Source organism: Aulonocara stuartgranti (genome assembly GCF_965226115.1).
Source record: "Aulonocara stuartgranti genome assembly, chromosome: 14".
NCBI lineage: Eukaryota > Metazoa > Chordata > Actinopteri > Cichliformes > Cichlidae > Aulonocara > Aulonocara stuartgranti.
The window spans coordinates 38,334,222-38,361,771 of record NC_138950.1 but is presented as its reverse complement, the minus strand read 5'-3'; the positions used below and the strand labels follow the sequence as shown (position 1 = coordinate 38,361,771).

The following is a 27,550-nucleotide window of genomic DNA, read 5'->3' as shown; positions in this document are numbered from 1 at the left end:
GAAAATTCAGGGATAAAAGCTTTTAGCATTTCTTTGCAATTAAGAGGAAGCCAACTGGTCAATCTGTAAACGAGGTTAGTGCAGCATATTTTCATTCTTACTATAACACACACCTAAGCTAGTCAGAGCCAGAGTCAGGATAATAGATGCAAACTTACCTTAGTCATTTATGGAATGACACTATTTTTGGGGGGACACGTTCTGATTTTTTAGCGGCTTCCTTTCCTTTTTATTAGACTGTTTATTGTGATAACTCCTGGTGACCTTTGTTGTTGGTTGGAAGTTGTTTTCAAATTGCACTGCAAAATAATTACATGCACCAAACATTTACCAATATACTTTTCTATTTATTTATTTATTATTGCAAATACATCATTGTATACAACTTTAAAGGTTGAGTAGAGTCGTGCTCGGTGTTACATCAACCATAATTCATGCTTTGAAATATCAGTGAACAATAAAAATTTATTTTAGCAATTTAAAATTATGTTATTTGGTTTGTTGTGCATTTTTATTACTTAATATTTATATTTAATGTATAATTTTTTAACTTACTAAATTTATTAATTTAGCTTAATTTTAATTGCCTTAACAAATGCATCAAAGCTACAATGGGATTAAAAAAATATCCCCAAAAATATTAATGTATTACTTCTCTAAACAGGGCACAATAACCTGAAGACCATCTGTAACACTAATAATGCCTTTTTGCTGCATTACGCCACAAAATTGTAAACCACTGACAGCTAAAGTGAATAACAACAACTTTCTTGTTACAATAAAATAAACAGCAACAGCCTCTCCAAGCATCTCCTCTACAAAGTGTAAAAATTATATATATTAAAAAAAATTACTCCAAAAAATACGTCCAGAAAATGAATTTCCTACAGTCTTAAATCCAGGACCTGATTTAGCATGTGGTGCATTGAGTCAGCCTCGAGCTTCATGTCAGGTTGCAGCTGCATGTTTACAAAGTGTCTCTGTCACCAGCACGGCCAAAACAGACAGAACTCTGGCTAAAAGCTCAGTTGTTAAAATATGCAGCATATCTAACTCACACCTTTAGGTTAGTCGTGCAGAGCCAGGTAAAAGAGACTGAGTGAGTCCAAGCCACCAAGCCTGCTTCTTGCCAAGCCACAGAGGCAAAGTTTTATTTACCTGGGACATACATGATGAGACCAAGGAAGCAAAAAGCCCATTTGCTGTGTGTGTCTAAGCAGTAACTTTCTATAAAAGTCACTTAAACAAGGCTGTCAGGTGGTAACAGTGAACCCAGTTATATATATATATATATATATATATATACACATATAAAAATCACAATTAAACTTATTTAAAGAATACTTTGCAAACAGCAAACAGTAAGACAAGACGAAGCAGGAATGACTTTATGTTGGTCCATCCACTGAATCTAGTGTTGTTAACTTGTGACCAACCTAATATACAAGCTGGTGACAAATGAGAGGAAAACCAACATAAATGTTTTAACAGGGTGTTTTTCGCTCCACAGCTGCTTGCCATGAACTGCAACAGTGTGTGAAACTGCAGGGATGAACATCGTTCTTCCATTTAATCTTTTGGCCCAGTAAGTCATAGCAGAGGTGTTTGATTGGTTGAGGCCAACAGCATATTATTGATATAATGTTTGTACTCTGTGATCTACTGAAGGAGTCTTTAGCTTGAATTCCTTGCCTGCTCATTTATTCCACAGACGGAAAACAAGACATATTAAGAATTCTGCTGTTGCTGGTGTTGCATTGTTTATTGCTCACCACATTAATAATGTGCATGGCCCCATTTTCTTTTTTTAAGATGCCATTCCTCAGTGAATGCAGGAGGTGCTCACTTTAATGGATGTTGTAAGACTGTAATGGTCAGTTTTGTCTTTGTGTACTGGAAACCCTTCAGCAAATTAATAGGAGACATTATCCTGCAACTCAATTCCTCGGATGAACACAATGGCAAAGCATCATAGACTGTATGTAAAAGATGGTATCACTGACTGGTTTGTGAAGCACCGGTTTAAAGGGGTACCAACCATTTACCATAGAAACCCAACTACAGATGAGCAAATGATTGAATGTCAAAGCAGTATAAGAGTTTACCTTTACACTCTGCATCCACTCGACTCTCTCAGCACGAGTGTTTAATTAAACTACAAGACACGGAAGGCTTGTAGTTTAATTGCAACTGCTGCAATGAGATATCTCCTTCGATTTGAGGTCAATACCAACTAAAAAAAGCATCACAGTTAATACTAATAAAATGTAGTATTTTAAAATCATTTCAAGCAGCAAACAACTGAACTGACCTGTCCTTCTCCAACACTGTGTGTGTCAATAATGGTGACCACACCGGGGTTGTGTGGGCTGCGACGGCTTGCACTGTGAGATGTGCCCTCCTCGTCTGGAGTGCTTGCCGGTATGGTGCCTGCTAGCTGGGTCACGACTTTACCGACCATCGTCAGACCTGTTTTTAAAGTCTGAGGAAGAAAGAAAAAAAAATATAATACACACCTGATGTTATATATTCCCAAGCAATATATTCTACATCTATGTGATATCTTTGGTTTGGGTTGCAGTGCGCATACGTGCTTCTGTGCATGGGTGCATGTATACAGCATGTTCACTTGATGCCGGCTGATGGCTCGCAGTGCTGATGACTTGACTGCAGCCATAGAAGACACGTGCGTGCGCGGGAGGCTCCTCTGTGTCCGCTTAAGGCCCAGCCAGGGTGTCTGCCTCAAACACACCTCTGTGGCTCGATTGAGGGAAATGGATAGTGCTGCTTAAGTGGAGTCTATCTCACCTACTACACTGTCTTACTCTAATGGAGTCCAGTGTGTGTGACTGTGTGTTTGTGTGTGTGTAAGCACCAAAGGGGCCCCGGAGAGCCTAATCAGGCATTCAGACTAGGCGGCCCTGTCAATACAGTGTGGCGCCTTGCATATGTTGGGTCTGGGGATCACCCGCTGTCTCTCTTTGCCACTTGACCAGACACACTAACAGTGGATGCTACGTGCATGCACTGGGGTGTGTGTGAGTGTGTAAAATGCAAGAAAAGCCATCAATTATTAAGTGAGGCGTTTGGCTCCTAATTGATCAACACTAATGTGTTTTCTAATCACTGCAGTTGTGGAGTTCTTAGTAGTCCAAACAGGAGTTATTGATTTCCTAGCGCGCAGGGGGGGTTTGGAGGAAGATCATGCCTCAGGGCTCACAACACTTACACACGCAGAGCTGATGTTACTATCTAAACACGATACAGCCTAATCTTTATGTGAACGGTCTTTCTTAATTATACACCCAGGAATGACAGGCAACAGGACTTTTGTGCTACATAAATTCCCTGTAAGACAGAAAATTCAGAACAGCCCAGTCGGTCAGCGCCACTGCCTTCTCTCTCTTTTTTATAAACAAAAGCCATTATACTTTAATGCTGCCCCCGCCCTCCTCCTTTTCTGTTCCCATGTCTCTGGATGTCAGCACTAAGAGCCAGCGTGTCGCGCCACAAGCCAAAGGGAGATACCTTGTCATCCATATTGAGATATATGGTCCTAAACGAGGAGAGGGCGGGCAAGCAGACTGCCTGTCTGCATATCAATACCCCCTGCAATTGTCAACCCATCACCATGCTGCTAATCTGTTAGAAAGACAGTTGTCTTTTTGATGTATAGCCTTGTTACCCCACTAATGAGTCATCTTCGCACTAGCTGTGAGATCCACGTGCTCTTTGGAATCAATTAGCCCTTCTTCTGTGACCAAGTGGAGAAACAGACTAGAACCATATGAGGAGCTAGTTCGTCTGCACGTGTTAGCAAGTTGCTTTATTGGCCCAGGATTTTATTTCACCTGGTATCAAAGAGAGCGCTGCTGGCTGTTAGTGAGCCATCTTAGAGCCACTTCCCCATGATGCTGACTGAAACAAGACCAATGAAGAGAAACAGATTATAGTGGGAAGCGGGAGATCAGCAGGTTGATGAAGTGTCTCATAAGCTTAGCCACAGTCGGCCAGGCGGCACAGGTGGATCCAATGTCAGCACATTTACAGATGGTGCCGGCAGAGCTGGAAATACCATCTTCTGTGCCGTTTTATCTGAGTGTCAAGCTTACCGTAGGACGTTCAGACTGATTACAGCCATATTGTGAGAACGTGAGTATAGTTTTGAATGTAGTTTTACATGTTCATAAGAACTCACATCTATCTAATAATTAATCCAGAGCAACGTCTCAGTTGATTCGCTATCTAGAACCATAAATTTTAGCTCATGAATGCCAATCTGAGCGTGTATGGACTTTGAGAGGAGATAATGTAATGTTTTTTATCTGAAATACACTTTAAAAAAATAATAGCCAGACATGTTCTCCTGTGCATTTCTTTTATGTTCAAACCTATATATAAATAAAGCTGTGACACATTCGGCGTACTTCTCCTGAACACAGTGCTTTAGAGAATGCCATTTAGGATGTTATTTATTAGGATTTTTTATTTACTTACTTTTGAGGAAGAAGAAGAAGAAAACCTAAGAATCTCGATGAGAGAGAACGATAACACATGTAGAGAAAAACAGTTAAATGTGTGTTTGTACATCACTTACTTTGGCAGCGTTGATCACTGTGGCGGTATAAGACTGTGCATTGTCACCACAGGCTCCTCCACGAGACTGGTGACATCTTATCAACTGGAAAAAAGGTCGATTTACTAATAAACACAAGACGTATAACGGACGTCCGAGGGAGATGAACGAAGAGGTAAATTTGGGAGAATTAACCCAGATGCAGGCATTTAAAAGGTTTCCCTCTTCACTCTTTAGAGGAAATTGGTTTTGTCGTCAAAGACAGGCTGCACGACCAAACAGCCTGCTCTGATTAATTTCATATACAATATCACTGGAATAGCTCCGTCCCAGTATTACTCTTGAAAAACTAGATTTGGTCATTTCTGAAAATCCGTAGGCACAAACAGCAGCCCCATCTGTCAATTACTTGAGTGGGCCAGCACCAAAACACTACTTCACATTAAAAGTATTACAGGATGCACAATAGAACATTCTGGTTTTTGTAAATACTTAACAATCCCATTAAACAGAAAACTCCAGTACATCTGCTGATTTTCAAAATGTTATCATCTCTAGTGGACTCTTCTTGGAATGAGTTGTTTATCCAGACAGATTAAAGAGGCAGAAAATAGATAAAATGCATTTTTTTGGATTGTAAATATGTCGCTTCTCTGATAAGGCACTTCTGCACTGGATGAATATGTGTGTATGTGCAGACTACCTTGTTCTCAGCATAGGCTAGCCAACGGCTTCCCAGAGCTATTGGATTGAGGCTGGGGCCGGGGCAGGGATAGCAGCCTGGAAAGACACAATGACGGCCATAAGACAGTGAGGACAGAGACATACAGAAACAGATATGAAATAAACTAAAAAAAAACAACAAAGAAAAACAGGATTGCAGACAAACCAACTCATGCTCTTTTACTGCTTTTTTCAGGTCAATTTACCTTTTTAACTAATAAATTTCTAATAATGGAGACAGCTGGTGCTTCAGTTCAGTCCCTGCCACTTAAAGACTTACGATTCATCTCACTGTCAATAAGAGCAGGCTTACAGTCAAACAGAATATTTAGAGTGGTGTGGATTATGTTGATTGAAGAATTGAGTCCAATTTTACAACTTGTAAGAAGATTTTGCACAAATTAATCAATACAAGTGTGGTCAAGTGACATTATTAAGACAGTCTATACCTTTTTGAGACAATCTCTTATTTAAGCTACTTTGGTAAGTAACCTCATGACTGAAGGTCTGCCATAAAACAGGAACTCCTCCCTGGAGAGTGTCTGAAACCATCTTAAACCGCGTGTTTGTGGGGAGTTTCTTGTTTTGGAAAATAAACGGGAGTCTGATGAGGCTGACGTGTCTATGTGTGTGTGTGTGTGTGTGTGTGTGTGTGTGTGTGTGTGTGTGTGTGTACACCCAGGATGACCTAATGGAGACTGGTACCCAATAAAATTGAAGATGGCTCCTCTGGTGATTGACCAACACAATAACCCTTATGGGGATATATACAAACGCACAAACAGGATGACACACGTGTGTTGTCATCACAGATTAAAATAGTAACCAGTGCTGAATGACGAATAAAACTCTTCACAAACGCTAAAATCGCATATTTTTCTCTTTTTATCGATGTAGAAGTAAACACTGGCACAAGTGGAACGTGTTTTAACCAATACCATATCTGACAGGAGTTTGCTCTTCAAGACAGAATCAACCAAAACCAGGCCTGCATGTGCCCGTAAACAGAATGAAGAAATTATTGATTTCATCATAAATATCTTTAAATGTAAGCAGACACAGACAGTGACAGTCTCTCCTTCCCAGTATGGCAAACACACAAAGCAGCAAAATGCTGATCCAGTGATGATCTTTTAAAAAGGTAGGTGTTTGTCTCACACGTGCACAAACATGCAAACACACTTAGCTGATGTAAGTGCACAGAGGTGTGGGGCAAATGGCTTGCTGACAATAATTTATTGCTCAGGGAGCAGATGAGGTGGAGGCTTTAGTGTACTGTGTTGGGGAAGGAGCCGATAGGAGGGTCGGTGGGAGTTTTAGGTGAGTCACAAGGGTTGCTGGTGATGCCAGAGAAGGTTTTTTTGCCCCTCCAAGGCCAAGCAAGACAGAAAGTGTCTGACATCCTGAGTGGAGAGCATGTGACTAAACCAGAAGAGGGAAAAGACTTGATGGATGGATCGGCTGATCTTTCTTCTCCGATACTCCCAGTTTTTAGAAGGTTCTTTTTCCTTCCTGAACATACAGGCCAGGTTTTCACCCAAGCCAGCAAAATCCTTTCTGTGAGACACAAGATGCTCAGTCTAAACTATTTGTTGCATAAAAAAACAACAACATTTGAAAAATCCCACAAAGATTTAACATTACAATATAAAAAATGCTTTTGAACAGGTGTTGTTTAAATAAAATTGAAACTCCTCTTTTCACAAGAAAGTGAAAAATCACTTTCTTGCAATCCAAAAGTGCACGAGCACACCTGGTCAGTGTGCGTGAGGTCAATAATGCACATGCCTGGATTTTTTATGCAGGTTTTAAGGTCAAATATTTGAATGGCTGTTGCATCGTTTTGGCTTTACACTAAATGTTTGACTGCTGGCTGCTTCATCCCACTATTATGATTCAAATTAATAAAGGACTCATCTGAAATCTAATTAGCTGAAAAGCTTCTACAAACATCCATCTCTAAATCTAAGTATTATCTTTAACGTGCCCACATAAAGTAAACATTTTGTACAAGCAATTTCAAAAGAGCTCAACCCAAGTAAAAAAAATCCCAGATTCGGGGAAATAAATTATAAAAAAAAAAAAAAAAAAAAAAAAAAAACATGATGAAGAAGAAAAAGCTGAATGTGACAGAGATAGAAACACAAACTAATGAACACTGAATACAAACTGTCGATAGAGGAAATTCAGAAGCTCTACTCTCAAAATGTAAAGCGACTTCACCTGCTACAAGCAAAAAAATGTGAATTTCCTGAAAGTGGCAAAAAAGAACAGGAATAATTTTAACAGAAGAACACATGAAGAAAACCAGTACTCGCCAATTTTGCTGTGGCATGCAAACACAGGTTGTAAAAGACAACCTTTGTGTTTGAAAAGACGTCTGCGACAAAGCTGCATAGCAGCACCAAACACTTCCATGAGCAGTGTGTGGACAGCATCACGTTTGAGGCTGGGCCTGAATGCCTCGGAAACATTTACGAAACAATGAACTCAAAAGTATTATTAAGACATACATGTGAAGGTCAGGGCAGCAGCACATGACCAAGTGTGTTTTACTTAAAATTTCCAGGACTGATAAACAGTAAGTCAATTAAAGACTAACGTTGAGGGACACAGTTCGAAAACTTGCTTCCAGTCACATTTTATCAGAAAGGGAAAACTTTTGGTTTCAAACGCATGTGAAAAGTAGTCGTCGTCTTGTTTATGAATCCTCAAACGTTTCCACACGCACTTTTTGTAAAAACACATTAAGGACTACGATTGTGAGTCGTCCCATTCAAAAGCCAAACAGGACTGAGCAGAGGGGAAAGAAAGTTTCTGGGGCTGAGCAAGCACCAGCTAGGAGCACACACACCACTCGATGCAAAGCAAGAACATAAACAAGGGACAAACACTAAGTGCTCATGAAAACATGACATGCCCACCATCACATCCCTGGAGAAGAAGAGCACATGCAGAGGTAGAATTGCTCATCCAAAGCAGATCTCCCCACATCACAGGACCCTTTGTTTACTGCTTTTATGGCCAAAACAGACCAAACGATGTTATGAAGAGGAGGCCCCTGCATTCAGAAACGATTAATAACTATTGAATATGTTTGGTTTCCTGCTGCCCAGACGCTGATAGGGAAGGCAGGCAGACAAAGAGGAGACACATTAAAGCCAGCCAGTAAGGTCAGTTTACTCCAGTCAATGACTTAAGTAGACAGCAATGGCCTTGTAATACAGTCTGGCATTTCTTTCACAGACTCCCTGAGCAGAGACGGCAGGTACAGCCGGGAGGATGCGAGGGCTGTGTCGTAAACAGTTTTCCTGTGCTGAGCTTCAAATGAAGGGTCTCACCATCTTGTCTTGATAAAAGCAGTTTAGTCACAATGCGATGCTTAAGAGGATTCCACTCCAGCAGGTCTTGGTGGCTTGTATTATAATCAATGATGTGCCTTGTATTTGTTTGGGTTGTGTGATGCGGGCATGACAGACTCGCTGATCATGTTTGGAAAGATTAAGTTTGAAGAAAGAATTTTACGTGACTGGCACTGTTTGTTTGTGCTACTACACAAAGTACAGGGCTGGGGTTTGGCCCCGTGTTTGATAAATACATATTTCTACAATAAAATAATGACAGGCCACATGTGACAACAATCATTCTTGTTTTTGATGTGAAAAGCAATTGATTTCTGTAACCTATTAAAACCTCCCTCTCTTTTTTTGCCAGATTATGTAGCAGGCTGAGAGAACTGAAAGAAGACGTATTCTATGCATTTTAATGTTTGTCATTTCTTGTCGTTCTCAGAGAGTAGCTTTGCATGATTCACAGTCGAAAAAAGCAACACTTATTTGCCTCATGTTGGGTTAGTGCAGCCGCTCGGCTCACCTCAATCCCAGGTGAGCTCTGTTCTCACAGCTAGAGCCGAGTTGATACACAGCAGTAGAAACCAGAGCACCCAGAGAACGGAACAACCACTCTTTTCCAACTTTATTATTTAAAACTTTTGCCATGTTCGATATGAACAATTACCCCTGGAGCAGTAAATAAGCATTATAGGACTCATGTGTTTAATATTCTTACTTGTAACAAAGAACTTCTTGGTGAATGTGCAGCTGTCAAATGCTGCAATCTTCTCTTGCAGGCTCACAACAAGGATACTGTGAGAAGGAAAAAACATTCATGTGACTACATGACAAAAGTCTTTTTAAATGCATTTACTTATTCTGTTTAGCCAAACTCACTGTTTGTTGCAGTGGAGGTCATAGATAGGCGTCTTGAACTGAATTGATTTAACCATTTCCCCCGTCCTTAGGGAATACAGGTCAGCGCAGCAGTAGGGGGGGCTCGTCCTGGAGAAAAGAAAAAAAAAGGGCAACATTTTTAAACACCATTAATTTTAAAGTGTTTGAAAACTTTATGAACTGATAATCTAGTAACCACTGATAAAACACTGGGACTTCAGACTTTCACCCAAACGCTTCACTTTTTCCATTTGTAACTAAACTTTAAATTGTGGAAAGTAAAGCACACTAATAACATGCTTAAAAAAAGCAAAACACACCTGATATTCTTTGTACAATGAAAGTTACTGCTTTGTCAAAAACTGTAGGTTTCTTTTCTTTCACCTTTCAGTCCCATTCATCCCTTCATCGCGGTTGCCTAGGTGACCCTCTAGCAAGGTCATATGTCAATCAACAATCTTCTCTCTCACTGGTAGTCTCATCATCCGCTCATCAATCATGGGTCTCACCCACTTCTCATGGCCCATAGTTATTTTGCCTGAAGTCACTTCCAGCGTGTGTGCAGTTTAACAGGTTTCCAACAGACACGAGTTTTCAGGTAATTAACAGAATTACATCTGCAGGAATGAAAAGTCCTGTTTTCTACTTTAACTTTGTGATTTTGGTGGTCAGTTTTTCATTTAAGGCTTTATCACTGAACTTGTCGAAACAGATCTACTTTTTGGGAGACCAGCATCGTATGCATGATTCAAAGTAACCAATATAGGTGGCTTATATAATCCAAAGCTGCAGGATTACTACACAGAAGGCTTAGCATGAGCAGCATGTTAGCAGAGCTCCTCAGAAGGCATTCGGGCACTGTTGTCAGCTTTAGGTCACGCGTGTTTTGGGAGTGCTCACAGACCAATCACACAATCGTTGTGATTACGTGCATTAATGTATGAAAACAAACTTGAAGCACAAAAATGTATTTGATTTCCCGACGTCCCACTGCCCTGCACCTTCTGGGAATCCAGAGTAAAGGGGAGTAACATGAAGGGCAAAAGGGGAAATGCTTTGTCATGAAACACATTTACTAGAAGCCCTTCTATCAACACAGCAAAGAAGAGGGGTGTGTAAGGGAGCTTATCCAACAGCAGGCAACGGCTGCTAGAACAGGAAAATTTAGACATAAATCTTAATCAAGAGACTCCCCTCCACTACCCCCCGTCCCTTGTGCCCCTTCTCTGTCTCTGCGAGGAACGCCTCTACTGCTCTTCCATTCTCTGTCAACCTTGGCAGGGCCTGTGGTGCCGTGTTGGCTGAGGATTCAGGGGTGAACTGTAGTGTTAGTTTTGTTTTTTGAGCCATAGGACGAAGTGCTTTCAACAGTCCATTTAGTCTGCTTGTGCATACTAAGTGTAGATACATACCTCATCAGTCTCAGCATGGATACTTTTTGGACAAATGGAAGGCAGTGATTCTAAAATATAACAATGACTTTCATGGCAGATTAAAGGGAAACGGTGTGATATAAAACTTCAAATTCTGTTGAATGGAGTAAAAAAACCAAAACAATTAAAAACATGTTACAGAGAAGCACAAAAACAGCTGCACACTAGCACTGATTATATCAACATTGTGAAAGTTAGGTGAAGAAGGAGAGTCGACATGATCGATAACATCCCTTTACTGATGAGTAGAGCCAGTGGAAGACACCATTAGGAAGTGGCTTCAACAGCAGACAGCTACTACCAAGTTACAGCAACTCCCACCGAGGGAAATCTGGACATTATTCAAATGAAGACATCATTATGGAAAGACCTTCATCCATTACAAGAGACAGATGACCTCAGCCACGTTGAATATTCCAGCAGCACACCCTGTTCTGACCGACTCCTGCGTCAAGGTCCGTCTGCCGTGCCAGTCTTCACTATTGCTTTTCTTCTTTGTCTGTCACTCTGATTCAAAACTATCGCACAAAATAAACCCACTGTGTAATATACCAAAGGCAAACCATGGAAAACATACATGACATTATCAGGAGACCCCAAAAAAGCCATTTACAGATAAGGAACAGGATCGAGTGTGATACCTCTAAAGTGCCTGTTTATGAGAATCAGTGGGTCACAGCCAGCGAGGGCTTTCAATTTGTTATAACCCTTTACTCATATGAGAGCGTTGATGCATCACAACAACACAATTTACAGCCAATAATCATGCAACATGTTCGCAATGACTAGCAATGCTAACATCCTAATGTTCACTACAACCACCACATCAGTTTAGATGTTAGCATCCTAACACCAACCTATCAGCACCAAGTTCAACTGCAGGTGAGCCTAACATCCTTTTTGTTGGATGAAAAGTAAGGAAACAATGTTCACAAGACTAGAATAGATGTAGAAAATATAATGTTAATAGTTCAGAGCCTTGCTGTGATCTTTCACTGGTGCCCAGAAACTGCAGTGATGTTGGTGTGTTGCAATAAAAAGATTCAATAATCAAATGTGTCTCTGTAAGCACAGGCCCTTGGAATATGCCCACCCTTTATTTGATTGACCAACGTACCTTGTTACCGAACGGCAGAGCAGACGCATCAAGGCAAAATCTGAGCAAACAGTCTATTATGTGTGAACTGATCCAGCATTTTTTTGTTAGATTCTTCTGCAGCAACACCTTCATCACTCTAGTCTTAGTTAAGTAAACAAGGCTGACGCATTTTTGGCACAATGCTTTTGGCACTCTGAATCCATCCATACCACGTTTTCCAATGCAGGAAGTGCTTAATGGACCTGGTGATAGAGCACCCAACTTGTCTTTACCCCAAACAGCCTTCTCTTCAGCCCTCCTCTTCTCTCATTTCTTCCACCCTGGATTCCATGGTTCTTATGTACACTCTCGCTGTATTTGTGCAGTGTTTCACATGTCTCATGACTACTGGGCCATCATTTCAACTTGAAAAATCCTGCAGACTGATATTTGTTGAAGATGTGTTAAAGATGGAAGAATCTCAACAACTTGTTCATTATGACAAGCTGGAGTGCTGCAGAGATTAAAAATGTAGATGATGTTTTCACAAACTTGTCTAGCCTTTAGCTTCTTTTTATGTTATACAGTGCACCCAGAAAGTATCCACGGTGCTTCACTTAATCCTTTACAACTAGTAATAGCTGTAAAAGTAGCAGAAGCAGTAAGAAGCAGATAGTAGCAGTAACAGAATTTCCCAAATATGGAATAAGTAAAGTTTTCCTATTTCATAAGTGGTGTTTTAGGAACACAATCCTGTGGAACACTCTGTCAACATCTGTTTAAAAATCAGCTTGGACAGCACAGACACAAACACGACTTCACCACTCACTGCTAACACACACATGCACGCACACTCTCGCAAATGCACATGTGTTAGGTAAGATCAGAGGCACTAAAATCTGACATGCACGTTTTTTTTTCCTTAACACAAACAAAGGGAGGAACACACACCCAGAGATGCAAAATGAAATAACTGCTGCAACAATACCCAGCAACTATCTTGATGACTGATACAAGAGTGAAACTCTAAGGGAACATTATGTGTTACACATCCACACACGCTTACGCACAAACATTTATACACACAGGTACATACTAACGTTCTTTTGTATATTTCCGAAGCTAAACAGCAAAGGCGCCAAGTGAGAAGTTGGGTCACAACCTAAGCCTAGATTTTAAACACTGTCTCAAGACTAAGTGTGGACTGTGTTTTTCTGCCTGGATGCTAACCCAGCTAATCCAAGTGTGTTCGTCCCTCCAGTGGCTCCTGCCCCTTTAGGAAGACAGAAGATGTGCCGTGGAAAAAGTTTCTAAGAATCCCCGTTTCATTTTTCCATCCTGACAGTTAATGTCTCCGTCAACATTTCAATGGTGCTCGCCCTGCAAGTACAGCGACCAATACCAATCAAGAATACTGGCATTAAGATTAATCCGAAAATTTCGCTCAACGATAATTTACTTTCAGGCGGCTGCATCATTGATTTCAGCATTATCAGAGTCCGATCAATCCAATTCAAAGCTCTATCCCGAAAAATGGGCCCCTGGAATTGATTCAAAGGGACAATGATAACCCACTGTTATAGAATCAAAATGGCACAGGGTTCAATTGTTTTGCTTTTGCAGTATTTTAACAAATGACCTAGTTCTAATGGAGGCAATGTGGGGTCATATGTAATAAGATTTCCTGATGCCGGGGACACTGGGGCGTAGGTTGAAAGCAAGGCTAAATCACAATTATCATTATGGATCATGGCGGGATGTCAGTCCTTGCACATGTTAAGGTGACGCCGAGCACCATTGCCCAGCTCAGTAACAGGCCTATTATGATGGCCCTATTAGATCAATGTGTCAATTACTATTACTCAAACTGGCCCTTGGGTCTGAAAGGATATAAAATGAGGGAGATGGAGGAAAAGGGGCTTGGCTCATTTACTTCCTGTGACAGGACAAGAAGCTACTCCAAAAATGAAGGAGAAAATGTAAAGGGCTTGTCAGATACAGAACTTGAAAACGGCAAAATGACAACAGAACATGGTTAGAGAGAGAGAAACTACATTTCTGTTAAATTCGTCTGTTGTGGGATACGATGGCATAAAGAGGACCTTGTATCTTGGAGGACTTGAGTGTCAAACTTTAGTATTTTTATGTTCCAACCAGAATGCCAGCCTCAGACACGCTGTGTCCTTCTTGTGAAACCGAGTGAAAAGTTAGGGGATGAACACAGTCGAACAGTATTTGTTCTCTGGGGAGCATTGGGAACATCTACATTTAATGTCACAGCAAAGTCGCTGAGGTATTTTAAACCAAAAATGTCAACATGATCGCCAAGGCTTTTAGTCTGGGGAAGAATGGCACAGCAACCAATTTACCAATGTTTCTATGATTGTATATTTAAAATAGCATTTTAGTCCTTAAGAAATGTAACTTCTTTGAAAAAAAATAGTGTCACCATTGAAACTACAGTACGAGCACCTGTAGGCTAGGAAGATCAACCACATAGAAATTGTAAGACTTGAGTTGCGGTCAGTTTGGGACGGTCCAGAATTTTCTGAATTTAAATTGCTGTGGGCATAAAACAAGTACAGGGCAGACTTGCTGAATGCATAACTATTTCAGATGGTCTTACAGTAAATGCTGGCTGCTTGGGTCATTTTTGTCTTCTACTACTCTGCACAGTGCCACATTTATAAGCATGCATTTTAATTTTAGATACACAACGGTTTACAACGGTCATTAGGGGCTATTATGGATGGCACGTGTCTTATTATTGTGTCATTACTTCCTCCTGGATTAAACATACTGACATCTGTCACTTTTCCTTTGAGGCAATCTGCACACGTCTTTCCATGAATGTGAACTTAAACCGGGAGATCCAAACCACAAGATTTCATGTGACTGTAGAAAGCATAAGATGGAAGCCATAGAAGGAATTAAAAAGAAGGCAAATAAATTAATTTACAAGGAAGGGACTTCACCACATTTCCTACTGCTGCAAAGTTTTACAAGCTCCCCAAATATAGACGACAATTACATAGTGTGGAAATGCTACACAAATACAAGCTCGGTTTGGGAAGCTGAGTCTGCTTCTGCTGAAAGATAGAACTCTGATGCTCCAACTGCAGACTGTAAAACTTCTGAGGAATGGGAATCGTAATCTCACTTTTCAATATTAAAACCAGAAATTTAGGATCAGCATTGCCAACAGACAGCAGTTTATGCCAACACTGAACAAGTACTCAGAGCTCTCCTCAGACGTTTATTCTAGGCAAGATAGAAAAGTGTTCTTGACAATAAACTCTCTTAGAAGCTACAGTTTCCACTGCTGTTGTTGTAAAGGAAAAGAATTACAGGTAAATTTGGATGAATTTTAATTTAGATATCTTTTAAAAAATGTCCAGCTGTTTGCTTCCATTAAGAAAATTACTGTTTGCATTACAAGCTTTCATGAACGATGCATTTAAATATGCCAAAGATGTATTGGAGTTGGAGACCAACCAGTCCCGCCACCAGTCGACCTGCACAATTGTGTTGTCATCCAAAGTGGTCAAGCAGAGGGTGTTGTACACTCAGCCTTTGGGTGACTGCTTGTAATCAATTATCAAATGCAAAAAGATTTTATGTAATCACTGGGCAATCACTGATTTTTCCTAGTCTCACATATGTCATGTTTTTAAGCTAGCACGACTAAGACATGTTATTTGATGTACAGATATTTAAATGAGATATTATCAAATGTGCAAAAAATTATTTTAAATTACAAGAAATTTGTATTTTCCACTATTCAGAGAGTAGTGGTGGTGTAGGAACAGCCTCGAATGTTCTAGTTCACAAAAAATTTGGAAAACAATATAAAAAATTTTTGGCCTATTGTATCTCAACCAAAATCTTGGACTAGCATAAGACTTGCACTAGCCTCCACCTGCATACGCACCCCATTTACAGTTGTAGTCAGAAGTTTATGACTTTAAATATGACTTTTAAAAAAAAGAAGAAATGGGTGCACAATTTGAATTTATTTAGGATTTTCTCTCATTTACACATGGTCAAGTACACATACCGGCTCGAACATATACATACACTTAAAACTTTTAATTATTCATGCTGAAGGTTCCACAGTGTCTTTTAATTTGACAAGGCCAAAGCTTATTCTCGTTAGTGATCAAGATCATGGATGATTACAACTTGCAGTTTCCGTTTTTGTAGTTTTTCTCTTTCCAGTCCAAAGTGAGTTTTACTTGACCAAGTCGAAAATCAACACCTTAAAGCTCAACTGAAAATTGCAGCTGCCCATATGACCAAGCCAAATGCCTTCTGGAAAGGACATTTTATTTACAGAGAAGACAAAGATTGACCCATCTGGCCACAATGACAAGAGGTATGTTTGAAGGTGAAGGTGAAGCTTCAAACAGAAGAACATAGTACCAACTGTCCAGCATGGTGGTGGTAGCATTATGCTGTTTTGCCAGTGGTACTGGTACATTGCAAGAGGACTGCCTCCAAATTCCTTAATTTCACTTCAAATCAACAGCTTGATGGCTTAAACCATACAACTGGGTGGTCCAACGTGAGAATGATTCCAAAAACACATCAAAACTGGTCTTTACAGGGGTAAAGCAGACTAACACTAAGCTTCTAGAATGGCGTTCCCAAACCAGTTCCCAACCAGTCCAATGAACTCTACCAATTCTGGCAAAAAGAGTGGTCAAATAACCCGCTAGAATTACACCAGAAAATTGTCAATGGCTACCAAAAGCATACTTGATAAGGGACACTTAACAAAATGTTATTGGGTGTATATGTATATATATTTGAGCCTGTATGTATACTTATGACCCTGTATGGAGCTAAAGAAATTAACAATACATACAATAATTCTAACAGTTCAAAGAAATCATTAAAACTCTCAAATTACCATGACATTTGTCCCCATGATGAGTTTATGTAAAATTCTATATTTATGAAATCAAAGGGAAAGAAAAGAAAAACTGCAGTGCAACGTTTTTTTCTCTACTCCTCCTTATTTGTTTTCTCTTATGACTCTTATTGGCTCTCTGCTGAAACCCAGAGCTCCCCTTCTCCACACACAAATACTAGCCACATCAGAGCCTACTGGGGGCCTGGGGGAGCCACAGTGATTCCGGCAGGCTGGAGGCATTAGCAGGAAAGTAATTAGGGTAAAAAGTTCAACCACAGCTCCATGTCTGCCAGAAATACATTTCCTCCACTATTTAATACTTCACATAATAATAAGAATAATTGCCAGCATTTTGAAAACAAACTACCCTGTGTTTGTCCATGTGTATTCATGTACAGGCTTTTACTCATTGTTAGTGTTTATGTGTTAAAGCATACTGCATTAGAGTGAAAAGTGCAGCTAAATAGATAACAAACCCATTAAATCTGACTATACTAGCTACAAAACATTTTTAAAAAAACTCCTACAAGTTTGTGACTCAAAGATGTGTAACATTAAAAGCACAACAATGGGGGAAAAATCAACATGGGATTTATGTATATGCACCCAATAAATTCAGCTTATTCTTTCTTTGACAGCAGTGAAGTGGGTATTAATATTCATTACCCAAACCATGGCTTGCATTAGATCCCATTTTAACCTCATGTGCCAATTTTCTGTCTATGTTAAGTGGAAGCACTTGACACAAGAAACATCTGGTCATACAGCAGTTCTTTCTTCTGCTTTGACATCTTAAAGCTATATAAGAAATGTGACGTATCAACTTAGGCCGGTGTTCAACTTTTATATTTTTCAGAGCAAAACTTTTCATGACTATTTCATCAGCTCTAAAGACAAAATTACTTGCTAGCATTTAGTAAAATATATTTAGTGCAATAACTCAAAAAGTAATAATTAACTTTTTAATCTTTGTTGTTCTGCAATCAATAGACCAATAGAAAAGCCTGTGTGCCCTATTAGTCATAAAGGCACAGGACTCCTGTTAAGGGAGTGACAATGAGCTGCTGGAGGCATATAAATGCATCACAATTGGGATGTAATAGTGGCTGGTGCAATGCCCACTTACCAAAAGTAGTACAGGAAAGGGAATCATAGCCAAATCATTGGATTCATAAATATCTGTACAAAATTTCACAGTAATCTAGAAGGTGGCTGCAGGGAAGGACATGCTGGAGAGAAAAAATAAAGTGTGCGTATGTATGTACATATATGTACTTGTGTGTGTAGATATATATGTATGTATATGTATGTGTGTCTGTTACTTGTAGTTATTACTGCCTGTTACCTGTGGTAATGCAATTTATAATTTATATATTCTGTATTCAGTTATGAAGGCTCTAATTGTTGGTTGCGAGCTGCCGCTTAGATGCTTGTATCTGCCCGGGGCTGTTGATGGGTCTGTATGCAATGATGGGCGTAGCTGCGGGAAGTTTATTGTTTTTTTTTGTTGATGAGTGAGTATAGGGGTGGGATTTAATAAGTTTTCTTCGTCCCACTCCTTTTTCAGGCAAGTTTTGTTTTTTGTTTTGTGTATTTTATGTTCAATATAGGTATTTGTTGTGCCTGAAAATGAATAAATAAATGAAATGAAATGAAAGATTATGCCACTCAGTCGTTATTAGTATATTTAAGCCTGGGCAGAAGTGGTGGATGGAGATTGCCATCTCTACAGCCCCATGTTTATCATGGATGCAATTTTTGTTATCTTCTAATTGGATTATGTAATCAGAAAGTATGTCTCCTCCAACATCTCAGGGAAGCTTCAAAGTAAAGTCATTTTTGGACCTCTTTTAAATATCGGTAGAGATGAGACTTCCCCAACTTCATAACTTCATTACTTACAGCCATAAAAAGGCATCTGATTATTTTTGCCCAGTTAAGCCTTAATCTAAGACTGATAGCGAGCCCTCCAACAGTGGGTGTTACTTAACAGTTAACATCTGGAGAAAATTACAATAGTATTGCAATATACTTCAATCTAGAGGAAAGGAAAAGTTTAAACTTTAGTAAAATAAAATATTAATTGCTTTGACCACAGGGGCCTGGCTTAAAGAATGAAGCTGTGGTAAAAGTTTGAAAAGTCATTACTAATCATTCAGCCTGTCGGCTGTGTTTATATGCACCACTTCCAGTACTACTGAGTATAATCTGACTTCCTATTTGAAGGAGGAAAACTGGCGAGGCAGAACACATTTTCGACAGACATAAAGCAGACATGGAAGTCAAAATAAACGTTCCACAGTGAAGCCTGAGCCCCTGAGCTCTGCCTATGCACTGCACAAGTACGTATGTGTGTCCACATGTGGGGCAACGAAAAAGGGGAAGTGAAAGAACAGATTACAGCTACTCTCATTTCCACGCAGGAGCATGACAAAAGTGTCAGGGAACAATGTGATCAAAATGGTTTTCTCAGTGGAGAACATGACATTCCTTTCCACAAATTGAAGGCCAATTTTGCCAGCCAGGGCACAAGGAGGACTGTGGATTGTCCTCTGGGCTGACACGGTGTCTAAATACTCCGATCATCTTGAACATAATTGATACAGCTTTACCGCAATTTTGATGCAGGACAAATTAAATACGTTCACGGCAGCATCCACCCTCCAGCTAAGATTGGACAGCACGTTTGTGCGCATGGTCATGGTGTGACAGTGAAGAATACCATAACCTCATGGTGGATAAAAAGCATCACTTCTCCAAATCCCTTAATCTGGTGGCTTGTTTTATACAAATGCTTCACGATTTCCATTTAATACACTTTAGAAAAAGGATACATCCGGTGCACAGAGCAAAACCTGTCATGAAAATGCACTGAAACACTTAGTGCTTAGTGCTTCAATGGGCTTTTGCCATCAAAAGTGTTTGTGTGGGCTAAGTGGAATTTGTTGCCTCCAACCATGTAGTTAATAACCTGTGATATTTCACTAAAGGATTTAAAGCAGATTAAATGCAAATGTGCAGGAGGATGAAATTGTGTTTGCTGTACATTTACTTTGGATTTTGCATGGCACTTACTGTCAGTGTGAGTGGTGGGAGGAGGCACGCTTCACCCAACCCTCTGTGTAGCTTTTTAGGTTTGTTTTTAAAGTAACACTGCACCACGAAACAGCACCTTATGACTTATGGGAAATTAGAGTTAGGTAGTAGAAACTGAAATCAAAGCACATCAGCTTGCACCGATAATTTGCATAGTTTGATGCCTCAACATTTAAAGATGAAAACTATATCCATTTGTCAATGTGTTTTTCACATTTATTGTGCAAGCATGGCTTATTTGCTTGCCCAATCTCAACAGGAAACACTGGTCAATCGCTTAAATAGGGTTAAAAGGAGCCATATTTATGAAGGTGACTACTTAGGGTCATGTGTGTTGTGCACGTTGTCTCTGAACAGCAGACTAATGTGATCAACCGATCATATTAGATGAGGAAAATGTTGCCTTGGTAACCATAAAAATGGACATGTGGCTAATGTCATGAAAAGGTCACTTCTAAAACAGACCATGATTTTTTTTTTCCAAGCCCCTAACTAAGTGCTTCTGTTGGCTAATTAAGCTGTAACCAATAACAATAACATCAATTTTTTTTTAAAAAACAACTTTGAATGACTTTTAATAACCACGTGTGATACACAGACTCTAGTCTCTTTGATTGACGTCTTGGGTGTATGCTCACTGTTGTTCCTTCGATTACCTCACCCGCCATTTAAGGGCTTTTTGTTAGGAAAGCTTTTAACCATCTGTCCTTCAAAGGCGTAAGCACGCAATGTATACGACACATGGACACGTCTATAGTGGCACTAAAATCCATCCGTGTCGTGCCTCTAGGTACTAATGCATTTATTGTCTAAGTATTATTATCATGTTTAATTTTTGTATATCAAGTAAAAACAAAATACACCATTTTATAGATTTAAAAAACAAAATAATTAAAAAAAATATCTCTCAATCAAGTTAGCTGTCAACTGACAATTATAGATTTAAAGTGAACTGATGATTCTGTTGTTCTAACATCACTACCAGACATTTTCAGCCCCATCAGCAACACATAAAAATACTTATTTGTAATATAAATAAATAACCTACACAGCCTAGTGTGTAGCTTTTTTTTTTTTTTAGAAGAAAAACACTCAGCAGTGACGCACAAGAGGAGTAAGCAGTGGTGCAATGCATCCGCCTTTTGAAATTGGCGCTCTTTTTAAAAAACAATATAATAAAAGGGCCGCTTGAGGTGGGCATTCAGGATGTAGAACACTGTTTACTGTTTGACATACTGTACAACCCTTCAAAAAAGCCTGTCCATGGCCTCAGTAGTGACTGTTCATCCATGTGTATTAACTAGAGTCTAGAAATAGCCCGTGCAGTATTAATTCTGATGGTGAAAGAAGTCTATATTGAGGGGACCACATCCTCTCGGCATGTGGAGATGTTGTGAGGGGGTAGATGGAGGTTGGAAATGTCACTCCAGAGAACAAAGCACACTTATTCATCACTGAACTTTTGCCCAAGATATGTGTGCACTCAAACACCCGCAAACAGTTAAGTCGCCTTGGTCTTTCCCATAAAATTTCACTGAGGATCACTTTGAGAATACTAATACCTGTGGATGTAATTAAAACGACTGAAAATAATAACAACAGCTAGAAAGGGAAGGAAACTTAAATCTTTTCCAGAAATGTGAGCAGACGTACACACCAAGGTCTGCAAGGGCACCAGCAGTCTTTACTAATTCCTAAAGCCCTCTGGCACTGGTACAAAGTGAAAGGGACGCATATGTAGCTTTACTGTCAAGAAAATCACTGGATCCTTACATTGTTTGGACTTTACATATAATCCTTTCCATTGATAAAATTATGTTGAGTGTGCCTGGCTGGAAATCCACAAGTACAGCGCTTTAGCACACATGCTTTTTCCCTTCTCTGGTTTTCCTTTAATTTGCAAATCTTGTAATCTAAGCCTAGAGCTGACTGAACCGACTTCTAAACCAGCACTGCTATAGCAGCCAAGAGTCCAATCTGTTTTCCATTTAAGTGTCAGGACGGCATCCTTTTTGGTGGTTAACAAAAGCTGTTATTTCAAAATGATTATATGCTAAAAATTGTGCGAGGACCTTAGTAAGTTTATGAACAGGCCCGATGGAAAGTACAGCGCCGCACCCGGAAGCTTTTTTCCTTCTTGTCTTTGACCAAAGTGTTATTTACCGAGCACTTCTGTAGAGGGAAGGACCAGGCTGTGCCATTCAGCCAGAGGTCAGGGTTTCTGCTTTTCAACACAGTACATGTTTTCAGCATTAGTGTTGAACGACGCCTGGGTGATTTGCCAAACCGTCAAAACGCTGCCTGTCTCAGTGTCAGTGAGGACATAGGAAAAGCAGAAGCAATGGCAATGGCGTCAGAGAGACAGTGGCGGCAGTTCCTGGAAAACATCAAGAAGGTGGTCTCCATCGAGACCCAGCTGAAGACAGACTTCCTTATTTCATTTCCTGGGGAGGATATATTGAGTTAAATTTTGTGTTGCTCTGGAAGAGCAGCATAAGTAAGTGGAAGAGGGGGGAAGAAGGGAGGGCACAAACTGGGTATAGAGAAGGGAGTGCAAGATGCCTCGGGGTCTGTCACTTTTGAAGTAAGTTTTCTTGCACTAAACAAAGACATGACATTCCCAGGCCTAACCCTAACAATCCCAGGCTTCTGCACATCTGCTCCATCACCCTTCTCCCAGCCTGTGGGGCATTCAGGTACTGCTCGCATTCCAGCCACACTGCCACTAATAGTCACTAAGCCCACATGAGTGGCTCACCTCAAGTTGCATGTGAAGGGTTCGTAACAAAATGTTGGGTGTCCTTTGATGCCTCTTATTTTTAAAAATGACTTTCAGATGGAGCATTTGTTGTCCTTCATAACATCACCGAAAGTAAAACACTATTGGCAGGTTTTAAAGAAAGGACGGCTAAATCCCATGAGACACAGGTTGCTTTAGTTTCTCACTTTCCAGTAAGTGCACTTTTAATTAGAAAGTAGATGCCTGTCTTTACTAGGCAAAGACAGAGCTTAACGGCCATCTAGTCTTTAAGTTTAAGACAACATTATAGAACATCATTTTTTGCCCCTCCACTAGTTAAGCTGTCAGTCACTTATCGCACAGAATAGCACAACATTATAGCAGAAAGATGTGAATCTATAATTCATCACTTATAAACAGAGGGGAAGCAAAGTCACTATTTTGCATTGCAGTTTATGGGTGACCGACAGGAAGTGATGTCAGTTTTATAACGAAGCCTGAACTCACCCAGAGGACCCCGTGCTCTTGCAGACCCCAAGGAGGGGCCTCTTGTCAGCAAAACTGTCCAGCTTTACAGGACCTGAGGAGGAAGAGGAGTCAGAGGAAGAGCCAGATGAGAAACAGCAGAATCTGCACACAACAAAGAGAGACATTCTTTACCAAACATGTGAGGGCTCGAGCACTCCCCACCCTCATACAACAGGCAGGCTATTACCATGGCAGGAAACGTGCTGATTACATTACTATGGTTGCCCCATAATCCAATTATGGTTGCAAAATATTTTTTGATAAATGGAGATTTTTTTTTTCCATCCAAAACATGGAATCACTTAATTTAAAGACTTTGTTTGCTAGTCTCTACTGATTTTCTACTGTAAATTTGAGCTAAAAGAATAAATGAAGCTTGATGTAAAATAATTTAAAAAAAAAAAACCAAACATTTTTGTTCCTCCAAAAAAAAGTTAACAAAACTCAAAAATGATGGAGAAATCTTACTGAAAATGCAAAGTCCAGTGGGCATGTGAAAAATGAAGAGAAATCATGCTGCATTAAGTATTTCTGATCCCATATTTTCCCTAATTGTCTCATTTTTGAAGTTTGGCAAAGGATAAGGGGACTGAGTGGATGGGGGTGCTTAGACTGAAGAAGATGTTACCCTTTAGAGGACTGTAATTTGAGGGTTGACTGTAATCAGCCCAAGTTCCTGTGGTATGGCATGAGAGCAAACGTGCCTTCCGTACCAGCCTTTAACACTACCAACAGGATCCTTCTCTCCTTTCATGTTTCTGTCATCAGTCAAGATATTGAGCCCGAACATAAATATGCTCCTTGGAGACTTGGTGAATGGCACATTTAACTAAAAAAAGAAAACATTCTGGGAAGATGCATAGAGCAACTTTGATTTGATTAATATTGCAATGAATAGTAACAGAAACAAGTAAGTGTATGTTTAAATAATACTATGACATCGCCCGAAACATCAGGCTACATATTAAACTGCATGGCATTTCCTCTAGCATGAAGACCAGAGAGCATTCACAAAGTATCTCCTCAATGCTCATTTGTTGTCAGACAGAGAAGTCATTGCTTCATTTTCCAAAACAACAAAAGATCACAGCTCGTAAACGAGATGTGGATAAACGCGTTTACTTCCTTTGGAAAACCAGCTTTTCCTTCTCTATTCCAGGAAGGAGGAACCTTTCCTTATTATAATCAACACCTATTTTCAGGGCTTTACGAGTCCACCCACCCACAGCCTCATATCCCAGACAATTGGCCTTTTAATGGCTCGCCACAGTGCAACACTGTTTGCACCCTAACAGATTACAATCAGTGTCCTTCCCTGCAGTGGTACAATTCATATTTATTTTCTGCTGAGAGAATTACTCCCCTCATGTGTCGGGGCTATCTGCTGCTTCTTATTACTGTGGTTTGCTTTTATCCACTTCCAGCACTCCTCAAAAGCTGCCATTGTGTGTTGTTGAAATCTGCCAAAAGACTGCAACATAGACGGAGAGCCCAAAGACGATTTTCTCACCGGAAAAAAAAAAGCCACAAACCATCTTTCACAGAACCGATTGACACCTGCAGGGATTAAATTTAAACGTCATGTCTGTAAAGAGTCTCATCAGTGGAACAAGTCGACCATTTGCACCATGACTTTGAGAATATGTGAACTGCAATTAATACTGCATTCAACCTTCCATGAGTGGAACCAGTGCCACATTTGTTTGTCATTACTGGGACTATTTCACTTACATTACAAATGAAATGAAATGCTTTAACGCTGTTTGTAATTCAGGTCATATAAAACAGCATTAGGTAAGCAGATCAAACGTGCATTCACAGAACATCATGGGAAATGTTTCCTTCCAAAAAGAAATGAATCTGAAAGTACTGTTCAATATACTGATTCACAAAAATTCTCATTTTCCTCCTGCATTGTAATTTTCATTTGGACCACACTACATTACTCATAAAAGCAAATTGTGAGTAATGTAAATCACAAAATGCTGATTTTGAAAGCTTCTATTACACTTTCCAAATCTGCGAGTCAACTTTAGGGTGAGTGACGGAAATCTCCCTATCAGATAGTAAGAGAGGGGGTCTATGCAGGAGGCTCCGCGTGCCAGTCTGTTTTTTGTCCTTGAGGAATTTACACTACAACGCACTAATTATGCATGTGCATGCATCCAGGTGGTGGATATGGAAGCATTTCACACGTCACTTGGTGAAGCTACAGAGTGTTATTCAGGTGCTGTTTGATCGCTTCAGATGCCAGACTGCAGTTTCTATGTGGTTTCCTTGCTGTACTTAAAGTTCATCTCAGGTTGAAGCAGCCACTGTGGTCTGTGTGATCTCAGCTTTTACATTAAGCACTACGAGCTTTCTATTGTTGCCCTGCAACAAACTGGCAACCTGTTCAGGGCGTACCACGCCTGTGGCCCCATGTCAGGCTCCAGCTCAAGACCCTGAATTGGATGAGTGGACGAAAATGTTTTTCTTTCTACTTCCTTTTTAAAAAAAATAATAATATTCACTAACTTTTCTGAAATAAAGGTATCCAAAAATCATCATTAATAATGAACAATGATTCTTTTTCAATGTTTGCTAAAAGAAGATTTTCTGTGGCATCATTTTGTAGCAATCATCCTTGTCAGATTACCGCGGCCCGTGTGTTACATTAATGACATAATACTAACGCAAATACAACACTCAAATTTGATCAAAATGCACTTGGGATACCCTTTGTTTGGCTAAACTCTTCATGACAAAAGGACACCAATGCCTGCATTACTAGTAATATGGACTACTGACTGAGAGTGGGCTAACAGTAATCATAGATTTACGACAACATTAGGATGAGGAACCAAGGAGCACTCTTTAATTTTAATGATATAGCACCACTTAAAATGCCCACAACCCAAAACTACATTACAATAGGCCATCCAAAATTTAATTTTAAGTGTTGACCTTGGATGCTGAAATCAAGTTAACCAGAGTTTTTTTTTCCAGGACAGACATTTCCGAATTATGCTGAAAAGACACTTCAGGAGACTTGCAAAGGAAAAATGTTTAAATGAACTTCCTCCACATCCCTGTGTGGTTTCAGAAGAGACATTTACTGTTAAAAAAAATCTCAGACAGCATCTGAAGGTGGCACAACACGAGCTGAGATTTTATCTACTACAAGGTATAAAAGCTTGTGTTTCACAGTTGAATGCAGCTTCTTCTGACACAGATATGTAGATGTGGAACTTTAATACCACTGATACCATAAAGAAAGCTACATAATGATCAACAGCATTACAATCACTGATGGATGGAAAACATTGACCATCTCATAATTTCAATCATGCAGTGTGTTTATGAAACCTAAGGTCCTGATATCAATGCAGATGTTACTTTTGATGAGTAATACACAGCTGAACACTGTTGTAGACTTAAACAGCCTTTGAAAGCAAAGACGCTCCATGACAGTAGCAGCCTCCTCTACCAGCCAATGTGGGCTGCACACTGCAAAACACCATAAATAGCCTGTGCACAAAATACAAATCCCACAGCACATTACCCAAAAGATCCTGCCAACAAGCTAATACCTTATAAAAATAACTAAAGGAACCCATCTCTACCCTTATAGCAGAGATGTGAAAAATACTGACACCTGCTGTGTTTGTTTTTCTGTGTTTCCTCAGCAGAAATGTTTCTCAGCAGCACCGATAAAAGAACTGACAACAAATGTTGTCAACTTCACCTGGCGATGGTTTTAATGCTGTATAATCATGTCATCACTACTGTATAATTATTCAAGCAAGAATATGCAATATGTGCTTAACTGCAGGTAGGTGCATATCATACTCAAGTAACGGTACTGAAAATACTCACTGTTATGAGGAGCTGGCAGAATGCGAGCAGCTCGCACTGGACCGTGTCGCACTGAGAAAAGCTCTTGAGCTTCTCCTGCCAGCTGAAAAAAAAAACATATATTAGACTTGAAAGTAAGAGAAGTTCACAAATCAGCACAATAAAAGAGGTATTTTTACTCAGTAGTACAGACCAGGATGAAAAAATCCAAAACAAAACGTATTTAGGTATTAGGCCGTTCGAAGATCTTTATGTCCGGCCACGTAGGGAACTGTTTCAAAACACACGTTTCTTTTAAAGCGTACAATTTCTTGTCATTTTTTTTTTTTAAACCTATGATCTGATCTGTTCACACTAAGAAAAACAACACGTTTTCTCGCGGTGTAAAACTACTT

At 39.8% G+C, this 27,550-nt stretch overlaps 1 protein-coding gene across 3 annotated transcripts in view; it reads right to left on the bottom strand.

Moving 5' to 3' along the window:
- The window catches only part of bcas3 (BCAS3 microtubule associated cell migration factor), a 319,739-nt gene that overhangs the window by 278,625 nt on the left and 13,564 nt on the right, over positions 1-27,550 (bottom strand). For all 3 annotated transcript variants that reach the window (XM_082502293.1, XM_082502294.1, XM_082502295.1), the window contains exons 6-12: positions 27,177-27,258; positions 23,298-23,370; positions 9,529-9,636; positions 9,368-9,444; positions 5,280-5,356; positions 4,598-4,681; positions 2,312-2,482 (exon numbers count right to left, since the gene is read on the bottom strand). In XM_082502293.1, the coding sequence (XP_082358419.1) occupies positions 2,312-2,482; positions 4,598-4,681; positions 5,280-5,356; positions 9,368-9,444; positions 9,529-9,636; positions 23,298-23,370; positions 27,177-27,258 (672 nt within the window). The remainder of the gene's footprint in view (positions 1-2,311; positions 2,483-4,597; positions 4,682-5,279; positions 5,357-9,367; positions 9,445-9,528; positions 9,637-23,297; positions 23,371-27,176; positions 27,259-27,550) is intronic.